This window comes from Castanea sativa, chromosome 8 (assembly GCF_040712315.1).
Source record: "Castanea sativa cultivar Marrone di Chiusa Pesio chromosome 8, ASM4071231v1".
NCBI lineage: Eukaryota > Viridiplantae > Streptophyta > Magnoliopsida > Fagales > Fagaceae > Castanea > Castanea sativa.
In genome coordinates this window covers 54,716,733-54,730,391 of record NC_134020.1, presented here as the reverse complement: position 1 = coordinate 54,730,391, position 13,659 = coordinate 54,716,733, and the positions used below count along the sequence as shown (strand labels likewise).

General features: G+C 32.6%; 1 protein-coding gene across 1 annotated transcript; it reads right to left on the bottom strand.

Moving 5' to 3' along the window:
- Positions 1–9,145: 9,145 nt before the first annotated feature.
- Positions 9,146–13,390, bottom strand: LOC142608357 (uncharacterized). The gene is made up of 4 exons (XM_075780116.1): positions 13,025–13,390; positions 12,518–12,903; positions 10,995–11,037; positions 9,146–9,910 (listed from the first exon to the last, which is right to left on the bottom strand). Exons 1-4 carry the CDS (start codon positions 13,140–13,142, stop codon positions 9,474–9,476), a joined length of 984 nt encoding a protein of 327 aa, XP_075636231.1. The 5' UTR covers positions 13,143–13,390; the 3' UTR covers positions 9,146–9,473.
- Between the last annotated feature and the right edge of the window lie 269 nt (positions 13,391–13,659).

Here is a 13,659-nt window from a genome sequence, read left to right as displayed (position 1 = left end):
TGGATTTCTTAATTAATTCTAACTTCGTTTGGGATCATACAAAAGCAAGGTTTTCAGACCCGGATCGTTCATTAAACCGTAAAAGTGAGAGGTTCAAGATTTTTTAGGTCGAACCGGGGTCGAACCGTGATGACGTAATAATTAATTTAATAATTAATTGAAGCCTAAATATAGATATTAAATTTATAAAACTAGCAAAATTGACTAATATATCTATATATGTGAGGAAAATTTAATGATTTTCAAGCATATATTTAATAATTAAATAAGAAAGTTAATAAAATAAAATAATAACCATGAAAACATTAAAATTTATGGTCAATTTTTGAGGTAAAGTTGAATATCTTTGAAAGATTTTAATTAAAATTTTGCTTTATTCCTTGTAAGAGATGGATAATTTAATTAAGTAAAATAAAATTGTATTAAGTTGTTTTTTTTTTTTTAAATTGCTAAGGGGTTGGACCATGCGGTCCAACCCCGGTTTTAGGGGTTCACAGAATTGCCACATATGCCTGGTTCTCTATGCTTAAAAAACCGAATTTCTATCCAGTTTTCGGTTTTCATGGTCCGACCTCTCGGTCCGGTCCGAATTTGAAAACCTTGTACAAAAGTTGGATGGCCATGGTGGTCTTGTTAGAATATTTGTTCTAGATTCGTTTGGCTTTATACACTATTTTTTTTTTTTACTTGCAACAAGTGAAAGTAATAAGGAGACCAAAATTTTAGCTCTTTATTTCACCCAAAAAAAAAAATAGCAATATCTAATTTTCAAATACAGTAAAGTTTAAGGATATTTAACGTTCAAATGTACCTTTTACTATTATAACTATTGAATTTAAATAATAAAAAAACAATGGAATTTTTTTTCTTTTTTTTTTTATAGTAAATTACATATTTGATTCCTATCTTATTTACTATTGTAAGGACATTGGGCCCAGTAATTTATGAAGGGTGGCCCAAGAATATCTTTTGGGCTAAAAGCTCAATCCGAGGACATCAAGTGATCTAAGGGTGTGTGAATGTTAACTCATAAAGAAAATACTATGTAAAAAAGCGATAGTGTCTGAATAAATATGTCCGAGGAAGATTGTCTCCTCAGATAATGAAGCCAAGGTAATAGAAGGGAATGTTTAATATCCCCAGGCTATGTTATAGAAATTCTTATGGTTTAGGGAAGACATGGTACACGTGGAGGATAATCGAAAGGGTGATGGAATATCTAAGATAAAGCTGCTATCATCGCCCCCGCATTAAAGACTCCGCAACTGATATGCTGGCCGCATTAATGGAGAAATGAGACCTGAACATGAGGTTTGAAACTTGACCCCTATCTCCAGAAGACTTCAAGGAAAATGGATGGAACAAGTATCTAAGCTAGCGTTATAACCATGAGGTGGAAGATGAGAAGGAGAGAAGGAGGAAGTATAAATGAGAGAAGGGACCTTCGGAAAGGAAAAGCTTTCTTTGGAGAGAAAAGAAAGAATAGTACATGATAAATCTGACTGTCCACAATTGTAATCTATCTTGAGAAGCAGTACTATAAACTATCCTCGGATTGTGTCCGAGGAGGAATTTTCATTCATATTCATATAAACAACTCTCTATTTGTGTCATTGGGCCCAAAGCCCATCTTTCTTTGTTGTTTAAACCACCTTTAGAATCTAGATTTCAAGCCCACTCTCTACAAATTTATTGTAAAAAGACATTTCAAGCCCTTTCCCTTCTAATTGTGGGTCAAGAGCTCGAATTGTGTCCTTACAACCATATTTTATTTCAATGATATATTCATTGCAATTATGTGCTTGTCATTGCAATAGATTGTAAATGAATTAATATCAAATTATTACAATGGTAACTTCGATGCAATAGCTATTAATTTGAAATTTTCGTTGCAATAGATTGCAAAAACAATTTGTATCAATTTATTGCAATGATTCTTTCATTTTAAGTTATTGCAACAATTTTTCCTTATATATTAAAGTTTCTATTGCAATTCAGATTTATGTGACTACATGCATGCAATTTAGATTTTTGTTTGAATTAATATTATAAACTTCATTTGTTTTTGGCAAATAGAGAGCTACCAACAACAAATCAACTTGGTTTGTTGATGCAGAACCAACCCGGACAATCTTCAACAATTGAAAATGAAGTTCAGAGTTTAAAGGATAATATTGGGTGAGTTCCACTTTCTTTGTTTCTAAATTCAAATGGAAAGTGAATAATAAAAAAGTATTTTTTTAATTTTATTTTTTCTTTTATTTCTTGTTCGTATGAATTTGCTTCTGCTAACCTCAAATCAAAACAAAGAGTTTAATGTAATTTTTTTCTTAATTTGCAGGAATTTAGGAACAGCAAAGTTAAGTTGTTTAACTTTGCATGAACTGGAGAAGTTAGAGAGTATTTTTGAAGAAGGACTCTCCAACATTAGAGCTACTTTGGTAAAAAAAAAAAAAATGTAATATGTAAGGAAAAAATTTTAAAAATGCTAAAATGAATTTTATGACATAACATGCTAATATATATATATATATATATATATATATATATATATATATATATATATATGTATGTATGTATGTATGTATGTATGTATGTATGTATGTATGTATAACATAATATTATCTGATTTTCTTATTTTTTCAGTGCCAACAGCTGAAAGTATTGGAGGAATCTGTTGAGTCAGCACGTATATTCATTGTAGTTACATGTTTGTCAATGCAATAGATTGTAAAAGAATTAATATCAAATTATTACAATGGTAACTTCAAAGCAATAGCTATTAATTCGAAATTTTCATTGCAATAGATTGCAAAAACAATTTGTATCAATTTATTGCAACGATTCTTTCATTTTAAGTTATTGCAACAATTTTTCCTTATATATTAAAGCTTCTATTGCAATTCAAATTTATGTGATTACATGCATGCAATTTAGATTTTTGTTTGAATTAAGATTATAAACTTCATTTGTTTTTGGCAAACAGAGAGCTACCAACAACAAATCAATTTGGTTTGTTGATGCATAACCAACCCAGACAATCTTCAACAATTGAAAATGAAGTTCAGAGTATGAAGGATAATATTGGGTGAGTTCCACTTTCCTTGTTTCTAAATTCAAATGGAAAGTGAATAATTAAAAAAGTATTTTTTTTAATTATATTTTTTTCTTTTATTTCTTGTTCATATGAATTTACTTCTGCTAACCTCAAATCATAACAAAGAGTTTAATGTAATTTTTTTTCTTAATTTGCAGGAATTTAGGAACAGCAAAGTTAAGCCGTTTAACTTTGCATGAACTGGAGAAGTTAGAGAGTATTTTTGAAGAAGGACTCTCCAACAGTTAGAGTTGTCATTGTAAAAAAATAATATATATATATATATATATATATATATATATATATATATATATATATATATATATATATTGTGGGGAGTAAAGGGACCTGAGCGAGTATTTGGGCTTTGGGCTTCATTGACAGGTTCCATACCGTTTTTTGTTAAAGGCCTTTAAGATTGTAAGTCGGCCCACAGGGCGAAGGTCCAAGGACTAATCTCCCCTCGGAAAGACCTGCGATGGCCCTGGGATTCGCCAAGAAGATTATAGGCAGTGTTCTGGACGAACTGTTGGTTAAGAGGGGGGTCTAAATACCTTCTAGACGCCATGAAGTGAAAGAAATATCTCAGAAAAAGGCTGCTACCTCCACATTAAAGACCCTGCACCTACCTCCCTGGCCGCATTAATGGGGAAGTGACTCCTGAACAGTAGGATGGACCTTCTGACCACTGTTTAAAGACTTCAGGAAGGTGGTGGAAAGGAGGAGAGAGGATCTAAGGGTAAGATTTGTGTGACACGTGGATAAAGAGGGAAGAAGAAGAAGTATTTAAGGAGGGAAGAGGGTAAAAAAAAAGGGGGGAGAGAGGTAGCTAGATAAGGACTAAGAACTGTAATCTTTGAAAGAAAAAGAGAAATAATACATAAATCGTCATCGGCTTACGTCCGAGGAGGTTCATTTGCCCTACTTGTCTATTGTTTGCAAATACTGTAACATTCTTGCCTGTTCATCAAGCTTCGAACACCATCAAACTAGATTACGAACCCACGCTTTACAAATTTAATTGTTTAAGGCTCATTGGGCCTGAGCCCACGTTTGTTTTTGGGTCCAAGCGCAACTGTGCACTTACATATATATATATATATATATATATATATATATATATATATATATATATATATATATATGTAAGGAAAATTTTTTTAAAATCCTAAAATGAATTTTATGACATAACATGCTAATATATATATGTATGAATATATAACATAATAATATCTTATTTTCTTATTTTTTCAATGCCAACAGCTGAAAGTATTGGAGGAATCTGTTGAGTTAGTACGTAATAGGGTAATATGCTAATCTCTTTTTTTGTTCATTTCAATGTTCATGCTTGTCAAACTTGCTAATATGCTAATAGATGTTCTATATTTTTCGTAGGTGTTGGCTCTAGAGGAGCAGAATCAATTATTAAAATATTCATTAAAACTCCAACAGGAAGAAAAAGAAAAAAAAGACCAGGAGGTATATTATTATTATGTATTTACTTGATGAAATAACTAAATAAACTAAATGCGTATTGTGGGATTTAAATAATTTTTCATTTTTGGGCTGACTCTCATGCTTGGAAAAGTATGTTTAGTGTGTATTGGGCAAGAGAATCTTGATTTACATGTTTGTCATTGCAATAGATTGTAAAAGAATTAATATCAAATTATTACAATGATAACTTCGATGCAATAGGTATTAATTCGAAATTTTCGTTGCAATAGATTGCAAAAACAATTAGTATTAATTTATTGCAACGATTCTTTCATTTTAAGTTATTGCAACAAATTTTTCCTTATATATTAAAGCTTTTATTGTAGTTGAAAATTATAAGTTATTGCAACTTATTATTGTTGATGCAATAATTTAACAATTTTAAGTACTATTGCAACCATTTTAACTTGTAGATGCGATATTTTGTCTAAAACTACTATATACATATTTCGTTGTATTATTAAAATATTCATTAAAACTCCAACAGGAAGAAAAAGAAAAAAAGATCAGGAGGTGTATTATTATTATGTATTTACTTGATGAAATAACTTAATAAACTAAATGCGTATTGTGGGATTTAAATAATTTTTCATTTTTGTGTTGACTCTTATGCTTGGAAGAGTATGCTTAGTGTGTATTGAGCAAGAGAATCTTGATTTCTTGCAGAAAATGATTGGTTTGAATTGACATCACACAAATATGATCACAAACACTTGTTCCACAAAAAAAAAAAAATATATATATATATATATATATATATGTTATCACATATACATCAAATTTTGTGCCAGTAATATAACTTAGACCACATGCATGCAAAAACATTTCAATTTATAAAGTTCTTTCTTCACTTCAACTTATAGCCATGGCCCATGCTGCTATAAAGGCATTGTTGGCGTTAAGAAAGAAAGAAACAGAAAAAGCAAGTACAAAACGTAATAACAAGAGGAAGCGGTAAGCCTACTGCATTTTATTTCCTCTTGATGGTCGGTTTTGACAGAAAAGTGAAGGATGCAGTTCTAATTTTAAATTCTTCATTGTGTTTATGCAAGTAAACCATCCAACCAACAACAGTATCATATGTTTATGTAGTATTTTTTTTGGTAAACAGTTTATGTAGTATTGAACTTCTGTTGCTATAAGATATGAATATGTGTTTAATTAATTATTAAGAGTATAATATGGATCTTATGCTTATGTAGCAATTACGTGTTTGCCATTGCAAAAGATTGTAGAAGAATTAATATCAAATTATTACAATGATAACTTCGATGCAATAGGTATTAATTCGAAATTTTCGTTGCAATAGATTGCAAAAACAATTAGTATCAATTTATTGCAATGATTCTTTCATTTTAAGTTATTGCATCAAATTTTTCCTTATATATTAAAGCTTCTATTGTAGCTAAAAATTAAATTATTGCAACTTATTATTGTTGATGCAATAATTTAACACTTTTAAGTTACTATTGCAATCATTTTAACTTGTAGATGCGATATTTTGTCTAAAACTACCATATACATATTTCGTTGTATTATTAAAATATTCATTAAAGAAAAAAAGATCAGGAGGTGTATTATTATTATGTATTTACTTGATGAAATAACTTAATAAACTAAATGCGTATTGTGGGATTTAAATAATTTTTCATTTTTGTGCTGACTCTTATGCTTGGAAGAGTATGCTTAGTGCGTATTGGGCAAGAAAATCTTGATTTCTTGCAAAAAATATTGGTTTGAATTGACATCACACAAATATGATCACAAACACTTGTTCCAATATATATATGTTATCACATATACATCAAATTTTGTGCCAGTAATATAACTTAGGCCACATGCATGCAAAAACATTTCAATTTATAAAGTTCTTTCTGCACTTCAGCTTATAGCCATGGCCCATGCTGCTGTAAAGGCATTGTTAGCGTTAGGAAAGAAAGAAATAGAAAAAGCAGACTCAAAACGTAATAGCAAGAGGAAGCGGTAAGCCTACTACATTTTATTTCCTCTTGATGGTCGGTTTTGACAGAAAAGTGAAGGATGCAGTGCTAACTTCAAATTCTTCTTTGTGTTTATGCAGGTAAACTGTCCAACCAACAACAGTATCGTATGTTTATATAGTTTTTTTTTTTTTTGGTAACTAGTTTATGTAGTATTGAACTTCTGTTGCCATAAGATATGGATATGTGTTTAATTAATTATTAAGAGTATAATTTGGATCTTATGCTTATGTAGCATTAAACTTCTCTTGCTATAAGATATGGATATGCTTTTATTAAGAGTATAATATGAATGACTAGATTAATGCTAAGCTGGTTATGTTAGTATAATATAGTATAAATTGTATAATATGCTTGGCATCTAAAGGTGGTTATGTTTGGATTTTATCTGTTTTATGTTTATGCTATCTAATATTCATGTACTGAAAATATTCAACTATTTCTCAACTTTTTGGAGCTATGTTCGAGTGTAGCTCTAGGCAGATGTCTTTGCTTTTCTCGTTTTTCCAGTTAGCTTTAGGCATGTTTGGATAAGCAATTTCAAAAAGTGCGTTTTTAAAACACACGTTTTAAAATAACAATTTTTAAAACTACAAATAAGTGTTTCGGTAACATTAATAAAAAAAAAAAAAAAGAAGAAGCTGTTTTGGATATAAATTATCAAAAAGGATTTTACTGTATAAGTAATGTTATAGTCACAAATTATTAATGCTATAATTTGTAAAAAATCATGCAAAATTTTTTGTATCTCTAATATTACTTTTACTGTATTGTTAAAAATATCTGGTCATTTTTTATTTGATCAACAATTTTTTAAACGAAAAATATGTTAGGATCGTTAACAATTGCATTTATAATAATAATAATAATAACTATTTTTTTGGGTAAAAATAACTATGTTGTTATGTTCTTTTGCCATCTTCTAAGATATATAATATTAATTTTTTAATTAATAGGGTAATGGCAACAAGTACACTTTCACTTTAAAAAAAAAACTTTTTATAAAAAGGTAGATATTTATTAAAAAAATGAAATTACAAGTGAAAATATATAAAATGGCTCTTTTACGAACTAGTATGTACTAGTCTACAACATAGCAATACAACATTAAAGCCAATAACAAATTAAAAATGCCCTACCCCTCATGATTCTTTTTTTTTTTTTTTTGTGCTAAACCTATAGATTCAGTCTTTGTTGTACACTTAACTACTGGGTACAACAGTGGTAATGTATTTTTTTGGGATTAACAAATTAGAATAATTTAGGTCTGGAGTTGGTGTAAAAGATCCCTTTTACGCCAGCTAATCTAGAAACGCCATATCAGCTATCAAACTTAAATTTAATACACCTATTACACACAATTACAACCCACATAAAACCTCCATCTTTCCTGTTCTTTCTCTTCAAAGGATATTGAAACCTTTAGCAAAGGATATTGAAACCTGCAACAATACAGTAAAAAAGACCAATCACATGCATTTGACATTAAGGAATTCAAGATAGTATCTAAGATAAATAATTTATAAATTTCAGCAATTATAAAGAGAATCATATATAATTCACATAAGAAAATACCTATATAGTAATTTCCCATCAGTGTTTTTTTTTTTTGTAGAAAATTTCCCACCAGATTTAGAATGACATGAAAAACACGAACAAAAATCAATGAGCTTGTGATAAATCACTAACTTTTAAAATTTCAAAAGCAAACAAAAGGAACCCATACAGAGGGGAAACCCCACATACCAAAACAACAATAAATTAGCAAACCACCCCATGCCTATTTTTATAATAACCTTAAAGTTTCTAACAAACATTTTCACAAACATCTTCTGTGCAATCCAAAAATTAACGTTAAAATTAAAATGAAAGCCAAACCCAAGCAATGAATTGCTATAATATTGTTACCAGTGGTGGTGAAGCAGGTGAGAAGCACTGCCAGCAATGGTGGAGTTGGTGCAAGCATAAGCTCTGCCATAGTTGGATTTGGGCTAGAGAGAATGAGAAATCAGAGAGAACCTTAAGATAGGAGAAGGCCACAATGGCGAGCACCGCTGGTAGTGGTGGTGTGGGACTCGGTGGCATGGAGATTCAACCATGGGTGTCTCACAGAAAGGTACGATGGAAGAGAGATTTTGAAATTTGGTGAAGGTGAAGTTGAAGAGAAAGAATAGGAAAGAGAGAGGTTTTATTTGGGTTTTAATTGTGTGTAATAGGTGTATTAAATTTAAGTTAAATGGCTGACGTGGCATTTCCAAATTGGCCGGTATAAATGGGGTCTTTTACGCTCACCTCTGGACCTAAGTTATTCTCTTTGTAATTTTATTTTGTGAGGAAGAAATGAATTTTCTTTTATAAAATATTTAATTGGGCTTAAACAGTGCGTTTTAAACTTATGAGTCCTACAATATATTGTTCATACATATATAATGCAGCTTAAGTAGTAATACATTAAAAAATGTTCAATAATAACACGATCATTAAAAAAAATTATCACGTGCAACGCGTGAGTCCGCGACTAGTTAAAATAAAAGATGAGTCAAGCTCAATTGAATGTAATAACTGATCTTGAAAGCATTTTAAGATTTTGATAAGTTTCCTGCTCTTCTTAAGAATTCACACATTATTACATTTGCCAAATGAGATGTTGTTAGGTGTAACACTAATGGGGAAGCTCAATATAGACTCCTAGAAATACTAGAACATGATCCACACCGATTTTAATCTATATAACAAAAAGAATGTAAAAAAAAAAAAAGTCTGCCAAAACAGCAGGATGGCTTATTTTAAATTTGCAAGCCATGCTTCTTCTGGTACATATCCAGTGCAATTTCCGCCTCCAACTGCTTTCTCTGCAGGTTGAAGGTAGTTTGTGAATCTCAGATGGAGTTAACCGAGTCGTCATCACTGCCTTCAGTGTCACTACTGCTGCTACTCCCACTACCACTTCCACTCCCGCTGCTCCCACTTCCGCTACTGGTACTAGAACTAGAAGTTGGCTCTTCCCTCACCTCTGCATTGACCTGGGCTCTAAGTGCTTCTGCAGCATTGGGCCCCTTATCCGCTTCATCACCACTATCATCTACATCTGCAATCTCATCATCACTGTCATTATGACGTGCCATATTGTTATCAAATCCAGTGTTTTCTTTTTCTTCAGCAGTTTCATCTTCTGGTGTTGCACTACCAAAAAGGTCCTCAATATCTATATCTTGATGATCCTCAGCTTCATCATTCTTAGGGTCAGGGGAGACCACAGAAATGTTTGGTGCATCAGATGGGTAATCAACAGTCCTTTTACCGGCTGGTTTTGCACCTGTCATAACATAAATATTGCATTAATGGTTTTGTGATTCTACAAGACTCATAAAAAGGAAAAATTTACAGCAAACGACCTCAATTCTTGTTGAACTTCGGACTGTTGACGGTGAAGTATTACATAAAAAATCAATTAAATCACCATCGACATAGACAACAGAAATGATGAACCAATAAGCTGGAGAAGCTTGTAGATCCCTACCGAATCCAATAGGTAGCTGTTTAACTGCCTCTTGGTTACACAAAATGCCAAAAATATAGGCACCAATTACTGGTTTTTTTTTTTTTTTTTTTTTTCTTTTGAACTGAGTTATAGATTCATTTTCATCTAGAAATATTTTAGTCATGGGGTCGAATGCTATTGTTCAACCCAAAACAAGAAACAAATTCTATGAGTACACAAACAGAGAGAGGAAGTTTAATCAAAGGGCTCTGAAAGAGATCTGCTATAAATATTAGAAGGCCTGTCAATTTGAAGGTATGGAATCAGAGAAAAGAAGAGTTAGCAGCAGCAGCAGCATTTTGGCAAATGCAAGTGATAACAAGGCCTACCTGTACATATTTAAGTCCGCAAACAGCCTACCACTTCTAACATTATGTGAAGCATTCCACTTCAATACTACAACAGAAAACTACCCTCAATCTGAGATAGTAGACTTAAACATAAAATGTTGAAGTGGCAAACCAATTAATAAACTTATTTAAATAAAAAAAAAAGAAGATAAATGCAAAGTTTCTCCATGCTTTTAGATGACAACGATATAAGCACATGGATGGACTTAAAACAACAGCAACAATATAAGCATGCAGATGGACTAAAGATAACAGAATTGCAGCCAATGTGGACAAATGCAACAAACTACAAAGTTTGACTCAAAAGTAAAGAACCCAAAGGGTAGCAAGGATAGAAAATCTAATTTCAAAGCTGCAGTGACTGTCAGAGTAGCAAATCATTTTGAGAATCTATCCAACTTAAAATATGCTAGGTTTAAATACCAATAAAAATATATTTCAACCTAGCAACACATTGCCGCATCAGGAAAAATATATACAGGAAGAAAATATAAGCAGATTACAGAAACCTGAATTCTCTGGCTCGCCAATATCAATTCGTTCCACCTCAACCTGTACAAATCCAGAGCACATAAAAGCTAAAGACATCAGACAAGAAGGGAAAGTGTATTAGCAATTCTAACTCCTGTTTATTTCTTTTAAAGAACTAAAACAGATGAAAAAATAGACAAACAAAAACTCCCAAGCTTTGCTAAGGTTTAATTAACAATGAGAAATACTTCCAATATCAATGAAACAAAATACTTACAGATGCTCACAAAAATTTTTAAACAACTGAAGGCCTAAGTTACTTCACAAAAGTTCCAAACAATACGTAGTATCAAATAATCTTTACTGGCATCCAAAAATATATGAATGAATACTATGGACATGCTTTTTTGTCTTGAGCTTTAGGAATTGCCAAGAATTGATATTTCCTCAAGTGAGAGTCAGCACTTAGCAGGTATGAGGTTTTGGTCTAAATGACTTAGTCAGGCTTGTGTTAGCTTCCATTGCTACATTTAACTAATTTAGGTAATCAGCTGGTCCTAGAATTACAAGCCCTATTTTCTCCAGCGGTATCATGTTATGATAACCAAGGAAAAAGACAATAATAATTTTCTTTCTATCCTCCTCATGTTCTATAGTAGTCAATCTTCTCCCTTTGCTTAATGAAAAAATTGGTCAAGGATTTCATTGCAACTGGAAAGGATTATTTGATAACTTAATGTGTTATTACACCCCAATGTACAAGTATAGGATTTTAATTCTAACTTTGAGAATTAAAAGAACTTACATAATATATTCCATTCTCAAAGTTGTAATCAACAACACGTATTGTTGCTTAGACGTGGGGTAATTTTGATTTCTTCCCTATGCATTTAATTGTGCCAATATCAGTACTTAACTTTCAAAATCAAGTCAATTTTATCCTTAATCAAGTCAACTTGTGAGGAAAATATTGACTTAATTTTAAAAGATGAGGTACCAAATGCAAAGGGACCAAAATTATAGTTTGATTCTGATCATGTAATATGCCAAATGTTCTAGACTATTCAACTCAACCCAACAAGGCCTTAATCCTAAACATGTCAAACCCCTAACTACATTCCAACAAATACTAGGGACACACCCAATTTCACAACTTACTGAAGTGGTTGATTATAAGTGGCGGGCAAAAAGTGTCCAGCACTCATAATCAACCACTTCAGCATGTTATAAAATTGAGTGTGTTCCTAGATTTATTCTATTTTCCTTTCTCAATTCAAATATGGAATGAGAGTAAGGTGTTCCAAAGATAGCTTTTCACAACCAACCAACCCTTCCATCACAATTCACAATTGAAAATTCACTTGTACTTCAAAAGAATTACAAGTTATTCACACATGACTAATGGTGCGTTTGGATAAGTTGTTGCAAAACGGAGTTTTGGGTTTAAAAAAACGAGCTGTTAGGCTCCGAAAACACCTAACCAAACGGACCCTAATAACTAAATTCCATACATTATTGTGTTTGCAATATAGCTCAAAATTCAATCTTAAAAAAAACTCACCGGCACAGCTTGAAACGCGGGTTTACTCAAATGGGCCTGCGGCTGGGCCGGCTTGGCACCGCCCTTGGCAACCGGCGGAGACAACCGCGGCTCTACGGCAGGGGGCACCGACGATGCAGCGGCTGCAGCGGCGGCGGCAGCGGATTCACCTGGCTTGCGGAGGTGGCGGAGCTGCTTGACGGCACGGTGGAGGCGCTCGAGACGGAAAGACTCGCCGTCGAAGAACAAAACGGCGTCGTTTTCTTTGTACTCCTCACTGCTACCTTCGAACGTGACTTTGGGTTTTCCCGGTTGGTTGTTGTGAAATTCGACCGAAACCCTATTCTCCTTCGTCTTGTGTAGCGATCCCGCTTTAGTTTTGTCGATCGAGGCAGGTTTGAATTCATCTACAATATCAAAACCCCAAAAAAAAGAAGAACAAGAAGAAAAAAAATCAGGTTTTTTAAATTTTGAATAACCAAACAGGGCGTAGAGTTAGGGGGGGGGAAGGGGTTTATGGGGACTTACAACGTAGGGTGCAGAATTTGCTGGAGGATTCGTTTTTGAAGGAAGGGCCTAAGGTGAGGTTGTACCACCGATCTGACTGAGGAGCTGACTTTGGTTCTTCTTTTGTGTTGTTCGCCATTTGGGGGACCCACCCACCGTGTGATTACGTGGCGAGATGTGATTGGACGGGAACTGAGTTTGGAGTTTGGAGGAGGAGGAGGTGGAGGAGCTTCTAGAACTTGGAAGAAGAAGAAGTAAGAGAGCGAGGAGGAGAGGAGGGAACTGGGTACTTCGCGTTTTGCTTCTTGTTCTTTTTTTTTTTCTTTTTTTGCTTTTGTTTTTGTTTTTTTTTTTATCCTTTGTGTGTGAAGAAATTATTTGAATAGTATTTATATTTTGGCAAGAAAGTTGTTATATAAAGATAAGTTCAAATCTTCTGTCTCACTTTTTCTGTTCCACTCTATACTCCATCAATAAAAACTTGTCACGTGTTTATCTAATTAATTAAATACTATCATTAATTAATAACGGTAGCATTAATAAGTCAATAATGATAGTATTTAATTAATTAGGTGAACACGTGGCAAGTTTTTATTGGTGGAGTATAGAGTGGAGCAGAAAAAGTGGGACAGAAGATTTGGACTCTATAAAGACAA